Below are 20,210 nucleotides of genomic sequence, written 5' to 3' on the forward strand. Positions count from 1 at the left end.
ATAAAAGGGGAGGTTTCCTGCTCCTTTATATCAGAGAGGTTCTGCCTTCTTCTTTCTCTGCTTTCTCTGCAGTGCTGCTTATCGTCCAAAACTTTCTTCATCTTCTCTCTCCGAGCAAACCATCATGACAAGTCGTGTTTCCTATCGAACATCCTCCGGAGGAGCTAACAGAGGCTTTACCTCTGGCTCTGCAATTGTTGGTGGGAGTGGTGGTGGGAGAAGCAGTTTCAGCTCCTACTCGGTCTCTCGAGTTGGAGGAGCAAGAGGTGGAGGGGGTGGCAGCTATGGACTTGGTGGATTTGGCAGCCGAAGCCTGCACAACATGGGCGGAAGCAAACGGATTGCCTACGGTACCGTTTGCGGAGGTCTAAGATCTGGTTATGGTGGAGGATATGGCCTTGGTGGAGGAGCTGGTTTTGGTTATGGTATGGGTGTAGGTGGTGGTGGCTATGGCATGGGCGGAGGTGGAGCTGGCTATGGCATGGGCGGAGGTGGAGCTGGCTATGGCATGGGCGGAGGTGCTGGGGGCTTTCTGGTAGGTGGACCAGGTTTTGTAAGAGGTGGTCCAGGTTTTCCAGTTTGCCCCCCTGGTGGCATCCAAGAAGTGACCATCAACCAGCACCTTTTGCAACCTCTCAACCTTGAGATTGATCCAGAGATTCAGCGAGTGCGTTCTCAAGAAAGAGAGCAGATCAAGACACTCAACAACAAATTTGCCTCCTTTATTGACAAGGTAAGAGGGGAGTGATTTTACTTGACCTTTGGGGCCTCTAAATTGGAAGTATCCCTTCACAAACTTAAGTCACCAATCGAATGGCTATTTATCAGTTATCTTTGGGTGCTCTCTGATAAGGTCACAGCTGATATAGGCAAATGAGCAACAGTTGACAATTACTTCTAATATTGTCCAAAGTCATGTAAAATAACAGAAGGGCTTTTAGCCCAAGATCTTGATGAAAAGTAAGACCCCAATTATACACAATTTAAACATCTTAGTTTCAAAGTCAACAATGCCATTCTTAAATATTACAGTGTTGAGAATAAAGCAGTTATTTCCTCTGGTTTTTCTGGATTTGAGTACTTAGTTTGTATCCTTTGTGGACAAATACCAACCCTAATTGAGGCCAATTTGTCAAAAATATGTTTTAAAAATAGATGACACAGATATGGTAAATGCTGAGGCCAAAAAAGGATGCTTCATATAGTCATTGCAGATAACAGAAGGAATTCACACCCAAATTATAATACCGTTATTAATCTAGCTGGCAGCTTGGCATTGTTTGGGAGGGGAGCATGATAACATGTAACATTCTATCATTGCTTTGGATGTTGCAATCTCATTGCCATGTTAGGGGCTCTCTGCACACTGTAGAGTGTGTGTGATTTCACTGAAGCCGTGGAGACTAGGTTACGGAGGATAAAAATATAATTGCTAAATGACCGTTCTGAAAAGTATATATTTTTAAACTTATTTTTCATGTCACTTGGAACAGCAGCTCCGTTCCCTGCTAGCTTTCACAATCTCCTCTTTGGCCGCCATTTCCCCCCCCCTTCCCTTTTCAGCCTCCTTTGCTATTTTTTGCCCCTCCTGAATTGCTGTTTTTGATTTGTTCTCGTGTTTGGTTTGTTCTGCACACGGCTGACACCATCTAGCGATGTGGAACTTTGCAGGGCTACATAAGAGACATAATGGTTTTCTGCTCCAAGGCGCTGCCAATCTACCCAGGGAGAAGGGACAAAAGAAAATAAAGACGGGAAAAGCCATTCCGGTTTTGTTTTAACTGGAGCAAGAGCCAAAGTGCCCACCAAAAGGCTTTCAGGAACAAGCAGGATGTGCATCCTTTGATCTCTTTCCCGGAGGAGTTCTCCCTACTGAAGTGTTATTTTGCTTATGTTCCTCATGTTCATATCTTTGTCTGTTCCATCTTGCAGGTCCGATTCTTGGAGCAGCAAAACAAAGTCCTTGAGACCAAATGGGATCTCCTACAACAGCAAGGGACTCATGTTCGGCAACGCAACGTTGAGCCTCTTTTTGAGGGATATATCAACAACCTCAGGAAACAACTTGATTCTCTAATAAATGAGCGGGGAAGACTGGACCTGGAGCTGAGGAATATGCAAGACATGGTGGAGGACTTTAAGAACAAGTAAGCAGTTTTCCGTTCTATTCTATTCAGTCTAGCATATTGAAAGGGCTGAAACGGGCAAGATAGGGACCAGAGTTGCTTAGGCTAGCCCAGGGGTCTGCAAACTTGGCTCTTTTAAGACTTGTGGACTGCAACTCCCAGAGTTCCTCAGCCAGCAAAGCTGGGAGTTGAAGTCCACAAGTCTTAAAAGAGCCAAGTTTGCAGACCCCTGGGCTAGACTGAACCGTTATGTAAGCACTGAGCAGGATCTCCATCTTTCAAGGCTGGGAAAAGAATGGCCAAAAATCCATTGGTTAAAAACATAAAAAAAAAATCAGGATAAAAACAACAACTTCAAAACAGACTTTGATTTCTGTGTTCTGCCTGATTTTTTGCATAAAGCTGTTGAAGAAGGATATTTGTAAAGTTTCCATTGATAGCAAATTCCTGACTCTCTGGAGATCCAAGACATATTGCAGTGCCTAGTGTGATGCTTTAGCTCACGTCTAACATAAAAGATTGATATTTCTTGCTGAATATACAGCCCCATCCCATGCAATTCATTCCAAAGGGTCTTACCACCAAATACAGTAAATGCAAAGAATCTGATAAGTAATTATCTGAATTAGATGCGATATTAATTATCTGAACGCACAGAACAGCGAGCATTCTCTGTTCACCTCAAACCATCCAACGAGCAGTATGAACTCATTCTAGTGGGAAGGACCCTGTGCATTTGCACCGGATTCCTATCACAAAACCTGGATTTTGGGTTTAGGGTGTATGGTTGTATAAGTTTTTAAGAAATGAAATAATGAAATAAAATGAAATCAGATAGCCAAATGGCAGGCAACACCCCTCCTTTCCTTTTCTACAACATTTGAGAGTTTTGTCTCACCTGTTTGATTTGAACCAAATGCAAGTTCCAAGGCAGGTGCTTCCCAAATCCACATTATTAACATATTTATTCAGGTTGATAAAGCCTGACATGGAGATGTAAATCTTAGCCGTGAACCTCATGCCTAACCAAATTATTTATGTTCTTAGAAGCGTAGAAAAGCTTTGGGGGACTAAACTTTGGCTGTGAACATTATGTCAGAATGAGATCAACAAATGCTAACTACTTCACAAGTATGCAATAGCTTGCTAAATAGCAAACAGAAGTAGAAAGGGGACAAAATAGATTCTGCTCAGTAGCTTGAAATCTTATAGCAAAGTTTTAATTTTTTCCATACTCTCCCTTAATCACCCAGCCTTCTTTTCTGTGTAGTTCAAACTAATTCAGGTTTAGAAATCTACATGCTCAAAGGCAAAACAGATTAGGGCTATGGTCTGGCACCAAACTGTTCAGAATTAATCTGCAAAGCCCCCACCCACCCCCGTCCTTCTTTGGTTCATTCCAGCCCCACCTTTCCTCCCGGATAGTTTGATTTGGCCTGATGTCAAAAGGCTTCACAGAAGGATGCCTGCAATGTACAAGCTTATCTTGCCAAACCCTCACAAAAGAATTGCAAATTAAATTACACACTGCTACAAATTAAAGACTTCGTATAGACTTTTGCACAATTGTATATCTTTATAACAGTCTCTCTTGTGGCCTTTAGGAGCATTCTATAAGCTATGTGCCAGCTAGCTGGTTGGGGTGAACATTCAGCAAGGAAATCCAGTCTATCTGATAAGAATGTTGAATATGATGCGCTTTCCCTCCAGACCTGTGGGTTTTAAATTCATGTCAGCTGTGCTTCTTTGAAATTAAGACAATGTTAGATATATATATATACCCCAAATAGGTAAAGCATGCTCTGGCGGAAAAGCATTTGCAACATATGGCTTTAAACCACCATTACTGAGCCAAGCCATAAGCATCAAAGTTGAGGCAAGCATTTGAACACGGCAAACTACACTATCACTGTGTCTCAATTTTATAGCAGCTATAGTAATTATGATTCTATCCATAAAATACAGGGAATTATAGGGTAGGCTGCATATTGATATTTTGCCAAACCTGTTCACCAAACTACATTTCAGGGTTCCCATTGGAAGAAGGAATGTTAAACCAATTAACATTGGTTTATGAAGCTTAAAATGTGGCATTCAATTTCAAGTAAAAGATGGTGTTTTAAAATTGCCCTTGCGTTTTAAAGCCACATCAAAATTGAAGGCCGGGCCAAATTAATGGATCACAGTAATGTGCTTATTGAAGTACACACTTCTCTCACTAACTATAACAAAAAAAGCTGTACCTGAAATTCTTCGTACTTGCCTATGAAAATTGTGTTTCTGAAAATGTATCATAAATGAAGCAGCTGGAGGAATTCCAAGGATTGATCTTCCAAAAACAAAATAGGTTAACTTTCAAGGGAATAATTCAGTTGGCATAGACTACGAAGATTTCTAGAATGCGCTGATAAGATGTGGATTTAGCTGTCTTATGTATGGTCTGTCTGAAGTAATGTTCAGTTCTCATATTGTAACCCATGCATATTGCTAATTCTATCATTCGTTCCTCTTGTCTAACAGATACGAAGATGAAATTAACAAGAGAACAGGTGCAGAGAATGAATTTGTGGTGCTCAAGAAGGTAATTGATTTGCCTAAGATACTGGGGTCTCAAAGAGATGAAAAAGAAGGTTTGAATGTGTTGAGCCGAGCAAGTTTGTTTTCTGCTCAAAACGCAACAGACTTTTCTTCTGTTTTGTGCAGGATGTGGATGGTGCCTACATGAACAAGATTGAACTTGCTAGCAAATCAGACTCACTGAATGATGAAATTGAGTTCTTGAAAGCACTGTTTGAAGCAGTAAGTTTCCTTTATTAAGTTATCAAAGGTTCTATTTCTAAACTTAAAATAAGCTCTGGGTCTATATTCAGTCAGAAGACTAGAGAATTTAGTTCTTAATGTAAACCTAAGCTTGAACCTTAGAAAAAGCCTTAGTAAATCTAAATCTAAATCTAAATCTAAATCTAAATCTAAATCTAAATCTAAATCTAAATGAGCTGCGGTGGCACAATGGTTAGAGTGCAGTACTGCAGGCTATTTCTGTTAATCACAGGCTGCCAGTAGTTTGGCAGTTCGGGTCTCACCAGCTCAAGGTTGACTCAGCCTTCCATCCTCCCGAGGTCGGTCAAATGAGGACTTAGATTGTTGGGGGCAATATGCTGACTCTGTAAACCGCTTAGAGAGGGCTGTAATAGCACTGAGAAGCAGTATATAAGTCTAAGTGCTATTGCTAAATCTCCTACATCTGACTAAAAGCAGAATCTTTCCAAGATCTGTTAATTGGAAGCACTTGGAATTGAATATGGCATTTTATTCATACAAGGCATGAACTATGGTACTACCAAAGATCATAGACTATATTATCTCTCATCCCTTTAATTAATTCTCTTATATTTCTATTTGCCATTAAGTAGACTATAAATATATTGGAGGAAGAATTTAAAAAATGCTACTGAAAGCAAAAAAAAAAGTTATTTTTATTAACAGAAATACCAGCTCCCTTTCAATACCAATAAAAATATTTTAAAAATATTTTTAATCCTGCCTTTATTCTTTTTATAAGAAACTCAAGGTGGCGCACATACCTAATATACCTTCCTTCTCAATTTTCCTCACAACAACATCCCTGTGAGGTGGATTGAGCTGAGAGACAGTGAATGGTTCAAAATCACCCAGCCGTTTCATGCCTAAGGTAGGACTAGTAATCCCGGTTTCTAGCTTGGTACCTTACCACTAGACCAAACTGAATGTATTCAACATTTTACGTATCACTCTGAAACTTGATAAATTCTCCAATTTGAAGTCTCCCATTATGGAGATTTTCTTCCCTTGACCACCTCACCTTGCCATTATTTGTTAGCACATCAACTTAATGCAACAGAAAGATATCATTGTAAAAAAGCGAAGTCTTGTCATTAAGAAAAAAAATAAGTAAGGGGAAAGCTATATAATACTATTTTCTTAGCCATGCTAAAAGAATGAGGAGTTGGAATTCCTAAAATGATCATAGCAGACTGATTTGTCGAAGCTTGTTGTCTATATTTCTTAATGTTCCATTGCAGAAAATATTAGATCAGTTTTTCCGTCAGAAAGGATATACTTCCAAAGATATCTTCCCTTCACCAGTTTTCACTTGCTTGGTTATATGTTTGAAGAGCTGACTAAATGTTTAGGCAAGCAGAGACTTAATGACATCAATTATCACATCTTTTGCAATATAAACTCAATTTCCTCCAGCTATTCCTGGATCAAGACAGAACTATATTTAAATAAGGCACCTCCACACTGCAGGGCTGTCTAGTCTGGACTTGATGCTAGCAAGCAATGGAAAAAATATCCACTCCCTTCCTTGGCAACTTTTCCAAGTGAAATTAATCACTTCGATTTGGAAGCATTTATGAGTTAATAGAACATATTTTGACTGAGCTTGCATTCCAGTTATTGTGAATAACACCTTCTTTCACTAAAATTCCTAACTCTAACAAAAGGCATTATTAAGAAAACTAAAGGGCTGCTACAAATTGGAATATAAATTGAAAGGCTTCAAACAAAATTGAATTAGGATTTCAGAAAGTTCTCTAGCCCTGTTAGGTACTTAATCCATTTTTCCATAACTGCTTCAACAAGACCATACTACTTTTGCTCTGCTGTCCAGGTGACCTAGTTTTTGTTTTAATTTTTTTGCAGGAATTAATGCAAATGCAGCAGCAAGTATCAGATACCTCTGTCATATTGTCCATGGACAACAACAGAAGCCTGGACTTGAATAGCATAATTGCTGAGGTCAAGGCACAGTATGAAGATATTGCCAACAGGAGCCGGACCGAGGCCGAATCATGGTATCAAACCAAGGTTAGTAGCTGGAATAATAAATTCATTAAAGGCCTAGAGTGACTTTTCATAATCAGGCCACCTCCAGATTGGTTGGAATTCCCTGCACTAGAGGGCAGCAGGTTGTAAATGTCTTGTCTTCCCATCCTTGACAAAATTATGCCAGTATCAATTGTGCCAGAGAGTGGCGCTGCCCTTCCAGGTTTAATGGGCGAATGAGAAAGAAAGAGACTGATGCATTCAACTTGGGTGCATTTCCCCGCCCAGGGTGTTTCCTATTGGTGGGAGAAGCAGCCATCAATCACACTCCAGAACATGTGGTAGCTCAGGATTGGGTGAGTGTAGGCAGGTGTCTCAGGTAAAAGGCTTAGTCCCCTTTCAAATTGCCTGAGAAACAAATCACGGGCACATACATGTGAGCTGGGATAGGCCATTTCTGTTTCCCCTAAATCCTTTGGCAGGAAAACAGCGTGGTTGTTGGAGAGGAGGAGGTGAGGTGAGGTGAGGTGAAGTGTACGGGAGGGGAGAGTAGAGCAGAGGGACTCTAAAAATAACTGCATTGACAGGTCACAGACCTGGAGAGACCTGGGTCCAATGGAGAAAATTCTTTGGTCCAATGCTTTGGGTCTGGGACTTGTGAGCTGGATGTAGAGCATGGAGAGACACTCCCCCCTGCTTCAGGGGTGCTATTCAGCAGGTTCTGATAGGTTCTGGAGAACCGGTAGCGGAAATTTTGAGTAGTTCGGAGAACCAGCAAATGCCACCTCTGGCTGGCCCCAGAGTGGGGTGGGAGTGAAGATTTTGCAGTATCCTTCCCCCTGGAGTGGGGTGGGAATGGAGATTTTACAGTATCCTTCCCCTGCCATGCCCACCAAGCCACGCCCACAGAACTGGCAGTAAAAAAAATTGAATTCCACCACTGTCCTGCTTTCCTGCTTTCCGCCACCTGTTGCGACACTGACTGGTTACAGGTACAGAGGAGGAGCATATGATAAAGCAGGAAGAGGGTGAGAAATCTACTCCCTCCTCCTTCACCGTGTCTTTGTGACCATCAGACTAACATTAGTGTGGCTTCCTTTCTGCTCATTCATTCATTCATATTATTATTTATTTATACTTATCTCACTATCTAGGGTGCCTCTGGCTGGTTTACAACAACATAAAAGCATAAATATAAAACAGGGGCAGTCAACCTTTTTATACCTACCGCCCACTTTTGTTAGTAGTAAAATTTTCTAACCGCCCACTGGTTCCACAGTAATGGTGATTTATAAAGTAGATTTGGTGGGGGGTGCCGGCTACCAGCTCTGCTTGTCTGTTACAGCTGGGTGGTGTGGGGGGAGATGCGTGAGCTATTCTGGGACGAGGGTCTTTTGTCTGCGGTCGCACTATAGCGCCATTTAGTTTCACTTATGTAACGTGAATTAAACTTATGCGTGGGCAATGTAAATAGTATATTTTCAGAAATTTAAATTGTCACGGGGAATTTTATGAAAACCTAATGAAAATGTTTTTAAATAATGCTATGAAAATTTTTTTAAAAGTCAATTAAATAAAAAAAAAAAAAGGAAAGTGCTTCAGTATCGGACAAAACCCGCCCACCATGAAAGCTGGAACGCCCACTAGTGGGCAGTAGGGACCAGGTTGACTACCACTGATATATAAGCATAAAAAGTGTTAAAATTAACAATAATTAAATGAAAGGTTAAAACCCAAAAGCAGAGATGGTACAGTTGTTCCCTTTTGTCTCTCATTCAATCAGCTACTTCCAGAATAGTGTATCCCCACTGGGGCTTCAAGCCTTCGGGCAGAGCCAGGATTTAAGGCCCTTCCAGAAGGTCAGAAAGATGTAGACAGATCTCATCTCTGGTGGGAAGATGTTCTAGGGGGCAGGGGCCATGACAGAGAAGACTCTTCTTCTTGACCCTACTAGCCAAACGTCCTTGGCTGACGGGATCTTAGGAAGGCCAAGACATGTGTTCCCTCAACTTGTGATCCTGACTCTAAGTAGCTTCATTTCCTAAACCTACAAAGAGTCCCTTGAAAGAACTTTTGCCCCCACATCGGTGGTGGGTTGCTACCGGTTCTCCCCAGATTGGGCGAACCAATAGCAGCAGCAGCGGGAGGCTCTGGCCACCAGCCTGGATGCTTCTGTGCATGTACAGAAGCGGCATACATGCACCCACGAGCGAACCGGTAGTGACGGGTTTTGAAACCTGCCCCACCTAATAGAATGCCTTCCCCAGCCTCTGTGCTGATTTTCCATCTCCTCTGTTTTAATGATACCTTTGTTTATTTCTGAATGTCAGTATGAAGAACTACAAGTGTCTGCTGGGCGCCATGGCGATGACCTTCGTAACACGAAGACAGAAATTTCTGAGCTTAATCGGGTGATCCAGAGACTGCGAGGTGAAATCGATGGCTTGAAGAAACAGGTGATATTTTAACGGATCTTGCCATTTAGCTTGTGAGAACGGGCTAAAGAGTAGGCCCTTTGCTTTGCCAGAGCAGATTTGTACCACTGATACGCATTTTTAGGGGGTGGATAAACAGTTTTCTGAGTACTCATTTACTCCCTTGCATACAGAAAAGAAAACTAGGGAGAAAAGTACTTTAAATTATTTTTCATGATACGTAGTGAGTTTTTCATGAGGAAGCACTCCTGAAGCAGTATTTTTTAAAAAAAGTTTAAATACTATTTGGTTTGGCTTCAAAATATTGGTAGAAAAAATATTGAGGCAAGTATCACTGCTGAATGAGAAAAAGGAAAAAGAAGCAAAGATGAAGGAAGGAAGGAAGGAAGGAAGGAAGGAAGGAAGGAAGGAAGGAAGGAAGGAAGGAAGGAAGGAAGGAAGGAAGGAAGGAAGGAAACTAGCAACAGTTAAATATGCTAATTGATATTCAAGCAGTTGCCATTCCTGGTTAGCATTAACTAGAATTAATTGATTTGAATGCCAGTTACTGCTAACCAGAAATGGTGGCCATTCAGCATTCAGATGACATAAATAAAGAAAAAAATATGTTTCAACACCATGCATTACAAGAAATAACTTAGGAAGCATGGGAGGTGCCATTCTACACACCAAAGACTATGTCTATGGAGATTCCCAGTCATCCAGGTCATAGTTGTCCCAAAGGTGCTTTTTCAAAAGGCAACCAGATTCGTTTTTTCTTTGAAAATATTTCACTTCTCATCATTCATGAACTGAAGAAGCTTCTTGGATGAGAAGAAAAACGTTTTTAAGGATAAAACAAGTCCAGTTGCCTTTTGAAAAAGCACCTTTGGGGCACCAAAGACTAGCACACTCAAAATTTCTTCTTTTTAAACATTACATTATTCTAATCATAACCACATTTTAGTGTTTCTTCTACTCTGTGGGATTTTGCTAGTGAATCCACAGATAGTACATCTCTCATTGTATAAATGTTGCAAGGTATCTAAACAATCAAGTTGAACAAGTTGCGGTTAGTTGCTTTGCAATAGCTCTTAGGCATTGCAAATTAAACCAGGAGTTCCCTCCTTCATCTTACTACATCATAGACAAGCAGGCAGATAGGCAGGTTATTATATAAATTATTCCGCACCCTAATGTGTTCTAAAGGAAGGTAGCCAGGCAACTACAGTGAGCCAGTTTTTCCATATTATTAAAATATTTTTGTTCTTTTATCATCCGTCTAAAAAAAAATATCAATGATAGATCAGCAGTTTCAACAGCTTCTTTTGGAATTATTCCATTTATGTTTATCCAGAGGCATTATTTGCTCAGAGCGTGATAAATAACTGAAGCTTTGTATATTAATATATAAATTATCATGCAGTTGTTAAGAACAAGTTGCAAGTGAAGTTTTATAGAATTCTGCCCAGTTCTACGGTATTGCATGGGACAGATTTGCTTTTGTAATAGCTGGGTTAGCATATTCTTCTTTGCTATCATTGTTTAACTATGGTTTTAAGCCATAATTGGCTGAATTTCCACATTATGCTAAGGCATAAACTTAGAACTTAAATGGTTCAGGTTACACAACACATTGAATAAAAAATGAACAATTGCCTTATATATAGTTTTGGTCGCCACAATGTAAAAAAGATGTTGAGACTCTAGAAAGAGTGCAGAGAAGAGCAACAAAGATGATTAGGGGACTAGAGGCTAAAACATATGAAGAACGGTTGCAGGAACTCGGTTTGCCTAGTTTAATGAAAAGAAGGACTAGGGGAGACATGATAGCAGTGTTTCAATATCTCAGGGGCTGCCACAAAGAAGAGGGAGTCAAGCTATTCCCCAAAGCACTTGAGGGCATGACAAGAAGCAATGGGTGGAAACTAAACAAAGAGAGAAGCAACCTAGAACTAAGGAGAAATTTCCTGACAGTTAGAACAATTAATAAGTGGAATGACTTGCCTGCAGAAGTTGTGAATGCTCCAACACTGGAAATTTTTAAGAAGATGTTGGATAACCATTTGTCTGAAGTGGTATAAGGTATCCTGCCTGGGCAGAGGTTGGACTAGAAGACCTCCAAGGTCCCTTCCAACTCTGTTATTATTATTAATATGCACCTTCTCTTAGGCATCACATTTAAGAAAGTTGCATTAAGATAATAATAATAAAAACAGCAGCAGCAGCAGAATCGATGAAAAACAACTTGAAAAAGTCACCAGATATCAAGATTTGAGAATCGAATTGCAGGGACTCTGGCATAAACCAGTGCAGGTGGTTCCAGTGGTACTCGGCACACTGGGAGCTGTGCCTAAAGACCTAGGCAAGCACTTAAAAGCAATTGGCGCCAACAAGATCACCATTGGTCAGCTGCAGAAGGCCACCTTACTGGGATCTGCTCGCATAATTCGCCGATACATCACGCAGTCCTAAACGCTTGGGAAGTGTTCGACTAGTGATCTGTGATACGAAATCCAGCATAGTTATCTCGTTTGCTGTGTATACTGTCATTTTGTGTAAATAAAATAATAATAATAATTAGCTTGTTTCCTGAGCTAATGGAGGCACTTACGGAAATTTACGGAAATATTGTTACAATGTTGGGGCATTGAACCACAAGCATTTGCTTTAGATGCAGATGTGTACTCAGCACCAGTAGTGGGTTCCACTTACCTTCGCTACCGGTTCGGCACTGTGAGTGCACACGCATGTGTGCTTGCTTCACTCGTGGCGCTTCTGCGCATGAACAGAACCTTCTGTGCATGCGCAGAGCGTCCGTGATGACGTCGGGGCGGGTGGATGGGGCCTTCTGCCGCTGCCACTACCAATTCTCCCAAACCGGGGTGAACCAGTAGAAACCCACCACTGCTCAGCACCTGTGTGTTTTAGATACTAATATTGGTAGCATACAATTTTGTTGCTCAGAAGTATGTTTTGTCTTTAAGAAGAGATTTTCAAGTTTTCTGTGCTTACAGGCTGGAAGCGATATTCTTCCTGAATTATCCAAAGAGAACCCATAGTAACAGTTTTTATATGAATGGCCTCCAATAATAACAATAATAATTCTCATACCCATTCCCAGTGTGCCAACCTTCAGACAGCCATTTCTGAGGCTGAAGGTCGTGGTGAGCTTGCCCTCAAGGATGCTAAGCAAAAGCTGAATGAATTGGAGGAAGCTTCGCAGAGAGCCAAACAAGAACTTGCCCGGCTACTCAAGGACTTTCAGGAGCTCATGAATGTCAAACTGGCCCTTGACATCGAGATTGCCACTTACAGGAAGCTGATCGAAGGAGAAGAAATCAGGTCAGTTGAGAGAAGCACAGCACTAAATATAATGCTTTTAAACCAATTGCTAAACCCATAGCTTATCTACCGTTTCTCATTAATCTTCCTTTTGACTTTCTTTAAATAAAAAAGAGCACTCGTTTGGATTGTTTCATCTGAACAGCTTGCACCTTGAAATGAAACGGTTAAATTGAAAAAGTCCTTTTTAAAAGTTCCTGGTGATCTTAAAAAAAAAACAACACCTCTTTTCTTTTTGTAAAAAAAATAATAATAATCTTGTTTGTGAAATAGAAAGGTTAAACCAGTGGTGGGATTCTAATAATTTAACAACCGGTTCTCTGCCCTAATGATTTCTTCCAACAAGCAGTTCACCAAACTGTTCAGAAAATTAACAACCGGTTCACCCGAAGTGGTGCGAACTGGCTGAATCCCACCACTGGGTTAAACCGATCTGACCAGAATGCTGTTTTTCTACATTTGTCTCATTGACTGGAGGACGATGGAACTGCATGTTTCTGTAACATTAAGAGCATTTTTTTTCCTCCAAAAGAGAGACACATTGCTCTGGTTCATTTTTATTTTTTTTTTGTTACTAAAGACCCACAGAGCACAAATCTGATAAACATTGTTCGGCCCATTCTTTTCAGGATGGAGAGATAAGATGCATTCAGAGTCTATGGAGATTCTCAATCATCCAAGTCATAATTGTCCCAAAGATGCTTTTTCCAAAAGGCAACAGGACTTTCTTGGTTTTTCTCTTTGATAATATTTTGCTCCTCATCCAAGAAGCTTTTTCAGTTCCACTTCACTTCAGAACTGAAGAAGCTCCTTGGATGGGAAGTGAAACGTTTTCAAAGAGAAAAACCAAGTAAGTCCGGTTGCCTTTTGAAAAAAAAGCACCTTTGGGAGATGCATTAAAAGTTTCATATTATCCACAGCTAGCCATAGTGACTACATGTATATATACCCAGTGGTGGGATTCAGCCAGTTCTCACCACTTCGGGAGAACTGGTTGTTAACTTTCTGAGCAGTTTGGCAAACTGGTTGTTGGAAGAAATTATTAGGGCAGCCAACCGGTTGTTAAATTACTTGAATCCCACCACTGTATATACCTATGTGGTGACCTTACATTGTAAACTCCACCCTGCTGTACTTCTGCTCAGAGGTAGGCTTCAAAAATTTTAGCAAGGGGTTCTCTGCCCAGTTGCTGGATGGGCATGGCCTAGTTGGCCTCCTGCACCATGGGGAGGGCATTTTTGCCCTCCCCGGGCTCTGGAGGCTTTCCTTGAGCCTCCGGGAGGACAGAAATGGCCTCCCCAGGCTCTGGAGGCCCTCTGGAGGCCAGAAATTGGCTCATTTCCGGCCTTCCTGAACTTCCAGTAGGCCCATTTTTCGCCCTCCCTGAGCCTCTGTATGTGCCCTGCACTTACCTGCATCCAAAACGGACCACGTGGGGACTCCTGGGAAGAGCGGGGAGGGGTGGGCGGGGCCAGCCAGGAGTGGGATTTGAGGGATCTCCGAACTGCACAGAATCTAAGCTAGAGGTTCTCCCGAACCCCTGCGAACCCCCAGCAACCCACCCCTGCTTCTGTCCCAATATGTGACAGCAGTCTGTCAGTCATGACGTTATGAGACATGTTTCACCACTTGCCCCTAGGCACAGGTTGAGTTCATATTACTGTCATCGCAATCCTCCTTTTTTATATTAAAAAATGTGGTAGCTTTACTGTAAGTTGAAGCATTAACTCCAATTATTACATTGCTTTTCAGACTGCAAGAAGGCGTTGGAAATGTCAGCTATTGTAAGTATTGTCCCTATTTATGCATTTGTGCATGCATGGTTTTTTATTTAAAAAAAGGAGCCTTGAGATGCATTTTCTCTATAGAAGTCACGGAAGCAACTTAATTTCCTTTCTCTCCCCTCCCCACATCCCCACTGTTTTCCAGCTGTAGTCAGCAGCACTACTACCAGTGGATATGCTGGTGGAACTGGCCTGGCCTTGGGAGGAGGTTTCGGTGGAGGAAGTGGTGCAGGACTCGGAGGAGGACTCGGAGGAGGATACGGAGGAGGATACGGAGTTGGAATTGGTGGCGGTGGCGGCGGTGGTTATGGCATTAGCAGTGGCAGCAACTATGGAGGAACCGGTTTTGGTTCAGGGTTCAGCAGCGGAGGTGGGAGCTCTTACAGCAGTGGAGGAGGTCGCCATTCCTCAGGTGGAGGAGGAGGTTCCAGTGTAAAAATTGTATCAAAAACCAGTACAAGCAGGAAATCTGCCTATTAAAGTCAGATCCTCTCCTCCTCCTGGATGACAATTCGCATAACCGTGCTCATTGTGCCTGTCATGTAAATAATGCCAAGGGAAGACAAACCCCCCACCCCACCCAAAAAGCGCTTTTCCTCTCTGACACTTTCACCTTTTCCATCAAAGTCTAGCTCCTAACATTCACCTGGGTATCTGCATCCAAATCCAACACACGTGACCTGTTCCTCTGTTGGAACTTGATCTGTCATGGCTGAAACACAAGTTTCTCCACCTGGCACAGCTTTAGCAGGGAGGCCACAGAAGGAAACGCAACCCCGTTAAGCGAACCACTTGCGTAATCGTTTCAAGGAAGGTCTCAGATCAAGAGAGTCTCTATGTAGATCAGTGAGAGGGTTGTGAGCAGGTATACAAAAAGGATGTCTGCAGTACACCATGTGAACGTTACTTCTACAATTGTAGCATCAGCCGTTCAATGAATATCAGAAGTCTAACGGGTGTAAATCTTGTGCCAAACATTTATCTTAACAAAACCGGTTTCTGCAACCTAGCCTACATATTCATCTACATCAGTATCTTCTTTAATTTGCGCCAGAGACATTCCAGGTTGCCAGTTATTGTACTCCTGGACATGTGCAAAATAGTGTGTGTTTGTGGGGGGGAACCATGCAGAAAACCAGTAATTGTAAAGACCTTCTTGGTTTCTTTGATACAGTGTGTTAGCTCTGATATAAAAACAGATATAATGAGGGTTACTAGACTGGCAAACTTCATGGGCTTGTCTCATTCCAAACAACATTTCTGATCTTTTCTCCTTTTTGAGCATATTCTTTGGGTTTTCAGATTGAGTCTATATGACGCTACAAACCATTTTAACCATGCACTCTTCTACAGTAAAATAGCTTTGAGACACAAATGATCTGTTCCTTTGCAATGTTTCTACACAGGGTGTTTATGTTTCCACAGATGAGTACTCGTTCTCATTCTTTCTCTCTTTGTCACCACTTTTCTTCCTTTCTTTAATGTGAAAGCAATATTGGAAAAGGTGATTGTTTCTGCTGCTGCTATTTTATGAATTGTAATGCTTGATTCTACGCAAGTCTGCATGACAAATAAAGAGCAATTTTAATTTTTGAACGTGCTGTTTTCTGTCATCTTTTTCCCCTGAAAATCAAGATAGTTCTTGATCTACTAGAGGTATTTCGACACCATATTTATCTTTAAAAAATAATCAAGCATTTCCTTTTAGTATACCTGATTTGGACCAATCCTATATTCCAAAGATAGCAAGCAATAAAATTTAATTTTTTTTCTGGAATGGTGCTATAAGCTTCATTATCTCTGCCCCATCCAAATCTCTGACATAGAATGATTTTTCCCCCCCAAAATCCTTAATGAGGCTGCACTCGTGTGAAATGTGATTTGAAAGAAGTGCTACAAATGTCTAGCAAACACCACACCCATTATTCTTTAAGGAACTCATCCTTTTCTCAGGGCACAAACCTCAGAAAAGATACGCTTCTTGAAGTGATGGATCCATTAAAGGTGCAACTTTTCCCCCCCAAACACCAAGGAAGTCTGAATAACAGAGTCTTCTAATCCAACCTGCTGCTCAAGAAAATTTCTAAAAGCTTAGAAAATTTCTTCTCAGCTCTAGGTTGCTTACCGCCGGTGGTGGGTTGCTACCGGTGGTGGCGGGAGGCTCCACACACCTGCCCGGATATCTCTGCACATGTGCAGAAGCTTCTGTGCACACACAGAAGCATTGCGCATGCACACGAGCGTGTACATGCTCATGAGCGAACCAGTAGCGGCTGAAATTGAAACCCACTACTGCTTACTGCCTCTTCTTTGTGGCAGCCCCTCAAATATTGGAACACTGCTATCATGTCACCCCTAGTCCTTTTCACTAGACTAGACATACGCAATTCCTGCAACCGTTTTTCATGTTTTAGTTTCCAGCCCCCTAATCATCATTGTTGCTCTTTTCTGCACTCTTTCCAGAATCTCAATATCTTTTTTATAATATGGTGACCTAAACTGGATACAGTATTCTAAGTGTGGTCTTACAAAGGCTTTATAAAGCATTATGAATACTTCACATTATCTTGATTCTATCCCTCTGTTAATGCAACCTAGGATTGCATTGGCTTTTCGGCTGCTGCTGTACGCTGCTGACTCGTATTTAAGTGATTGTTCACTAGGAACAAAGTCAAATTGAAAAATTTATATGAGGTCTGAAGCACTTCTAAATTATTTTCAAAGCATTCCCAGCCCCAATCTTTACTGTGCTTGTAGAGGTATTTGAGCTACTATGTTTGAGGGAATGACTTAAGGGTACTTAAACAGGACAATGGCAAAGGTAATTAATTCTTTGTTTAAAATTCAGGATGTGCTTTTAATAGCTTCAAACGTGAAAGATTATATAGCAGTTCTATCACTGCAGGCTTATTCCTCAAAAGTACACTTCATGCATTTTTCTTTGTTTAACTATCATACTCTTATTATCCCAGGTTCAGTGGTGGCTTGCTCCCAATTCACCCTGGTTTGGGCGAACCAGCAGTGGCAGTGGTGGGAGGCTCCACCCACCCACCCAGATGTCATCAAAAACACTCTGTGCATGTGCAGAAGCTCCGCGTGCTACCAATAGCGAACTGGTAGTGCTGGGATTTGAAACTCACTACTGGCCAGGATGTTATGCAGGACTACAATATACATTCCCAGATTAATTTAAAGCCCTTTCTAGTCTCCTTCTGCATGCCTCCTTAAGGTGCTATTTTCAGTACGAAGGGCCATTGAATAGGATTAGGAGTTGGTTTTCCCTGTGTGAAAACTAGGAAAGATCTCCACTGATATGAAAGGCAATGTGGTACATTAATCAAGATGCTGTATTAGAAGTGGAGACATAGGTTCTAGACTTCTTCCATAAGAATGGAAGCCAGCAGGTTTGATTTTTGGCCAGCCACTCCTAGTGACAAGATGACTAATAGATATACAGACATGCATATACCTATACCCACATATATGCCATCTTATCATGCCATGATATCTTCGTTCTTTTGCAATCGAAATGCCAGCAAACCCTGCCATTTTATAGACATGCGTATATGGTATTAATATGGGATATCTTTTTATATTTGATCCGAAATGCCTTATCTAATTGCAATATTCAGTCCTGTAAAGCAGTGGCCCCAAACCTTTTGGGCATCAGGGACCAGTTCCATGGAGAAAGGTTTTTCCACGGACTGGCGGCGGAGTGGTTTTGCATTCTTCCTAAACCACGCAGATGGAGCTTCACTTGTTTGCGCAGCCCAGTTGCTGGGATGTCGCCGACCGATGCCAGTCCAAGGACCAGGGGGCTGGGTACCCCTGCTGTAAAGTAATTACTAGGGTGAGATGTGGCTACAGTAGAGGTATCAGGTGAAGAGATGCCAAGTAGACAAAACTCTTATGTCTTTTATTAGGTTTATAGGTAAAGGTAAAGTTTCCCCTCGCACATATGTGCTAGTCATTCCCGACTCTAGGGGGCGGTGCTCATCTCCATTTCAAAGCCGAAGAGCCAGCGCTGTCCAAAGACTTCTCTGTGGTCATGTGGCCAGCATGACTCAATGCCAAAGGCACACGGAACACTATTACCTTCCCACCAAAGGTGGTCCCTATTTTTCTACTTGCATTTTTTACGTGCTTTTGAACTGTTAGGTTGGCAGAAGCTGGGACAAGTAACGGGAGCTCACCCCATTACGCAGCACTAGGGATTCGAAACGCTGAACTGCCGACCTTTCGATCGACAAGCTCACTGTCTTAGCCACTGAGCCACCGCATCCCAATATTAGGTTTTTTTATTTATTTATTTACATTTATATCCCACCCTTCTCCGAAGACTCAGGGTGGCTTACAGTGTGTAAGGCAATAGTCTCGTTCTATTTGTATATTTACAAAGTCAACTTATTGCCCCCCCAACAATCTGGGTCCTCATTTTACCTACCTTATAAAGGATGGAAGGCTGAGTCAACCTTGGGCCTGGTGGGACTCGAGCCTGCAGTAATTGCAGGCAGCTATGTTTTAATAACAGGCTATCTTATAGCCTGAGCCACCACGGTTTATGGAAGAGATAATTTTATCAAGGACAGTTTGTAGATACAAGAGCCCTGCCCTCTTTACATTTGACTGGAATTCTGCCAGATCCAGTATTGCTCCCAAGGCTTTCAAAGAAAACTTTCCCAGCCCTGCCCATGAATGCCAAAGATTGAATCAAAAATATTCTGCCTTTTCTAGCTGGGAAATCTCCACCTGTGTCGGCTTCAGTTCCCAGAATTCCATTACCAAAGTAGCCATCGCTAAGAATTCTGAGAACTGCTAAATAGAAAATGCCTACCTTACGGAAGAGCATTCTGTATGGCCTCTTACTTTCTATCCTGATACATGTGGAGATAAAGGGTTTTAAATTTAAAAAAATGGATTAAAGTTCTTTGCAGATAATAACCAGCGTTATAGTAAAACCTTAGTGTCCTATAAAACAGATATATAACTGGTTTTATATTCAAAATATTGACTCTTCATCAGGAATATATTTATAATATAATATATTATAACAGGTTATAATAGCCTTAATATTTGATTAAGGCTATTATAACCTACAACAATAACACATAGTGGGATAAAATTATGGAGAAGAGGCTAGTAATGATTCAATTTACAGCTATGAATTCAGCAATTGTTGTTAGACGTTTCCAATACAGAAGTAAAATTGCACTAAGTTAAAAATGGTGAATTCCTGATAAAAAAAAAATAAAAAACTGGAGTCTCAACCCCACTTCTAATTAGAAGGAGAAGGATAAAAGAGCCACCAAGATGGGCCTCTGGTGGCTCAGCAGACTAAGTCTGTCTGTTATTAACAGCAGCTGCTTGCAATTACTGCAGGTTCTAGTCCCACCAGGCCCAAGGTTGACTCAGCCTTCCATCCTTTATAAGGTAGGTAAAATGAGGACCCAGATTGTTGGGGGCAATAAAAGTTGACTTTGTATATAATATACAAATGGATGAAGACTATTGCTTAACATAGTGTAAGCCGCCCTGAGTCTTCGGAGAAGGGCGGGATGTAAATGCAAATTTTAAAAAAAAATGACTTTGGAGAAACTATGCACAGATCATTAGCAAAACATGAATTCAGCCTTGGAAGGGAAAAAGGTATTAAAAAGAAAGTGAAAGTTTTCATTGACTCCCTTTAGTGTAAGCGCTTTCAGGCTTTCAAGATCCCGTTCTTATATATCAAT

General features: G+C 41.4%; 1 protein-coding gene across 1 annotated transcript; it reads left to right on the plus strand.

Moving 5' to 3' along the window:
• Nucleotides 1-28: 28 nt before the first annotated feature.
• On the plus strand, nucleotides 29-16,074 carry LOC131192191 (keratin, type II cytoskeletal 5-like). Its single transcript, XM_058171119.1, has 9 exons — nucleotides 29-733; nucleotides 1,933-2,147; nucleotides 4,647-4,707; nucleotides 4,830-4,925; nucleotides 6,813-6,977; nucleotides 9,266-9,391; nucleotides 12,474-12,694; nucleotides 14,447-14,478; nucleotides 14,624-16,074. Exons 1-9 carry the CDS (start codon nucleotides 125-127, stop codon nucleotides 14,956-14,958), a joined length of 1,860 nt encoding a protein of 619 aa, XP_058027102.1. The 5' UTR covers nucleotides 29-124; the 3' UTR covers nucleotides 14,959-16,074.
• The last annotated feature ends 4,136 nt before the right edge of the window (nucleotides 16,075-20,210 follow it).

Source organism: Ahaetulla prasina, chromosome 2 (assembly GCF_028640845.1).
Source record: "Ahaetulla prasina isolate Xishuangbanna chromosome 2, ASM2864084v1, whole genome shotgun sequence".
NCBI classification, from domain to species: domain Eukaryota; kingdom Metazoa; phylum Chordata; class Lepidosauria; order Squamata; family Colubridae; genus Ahaetulla; species Ahaetulla prasina.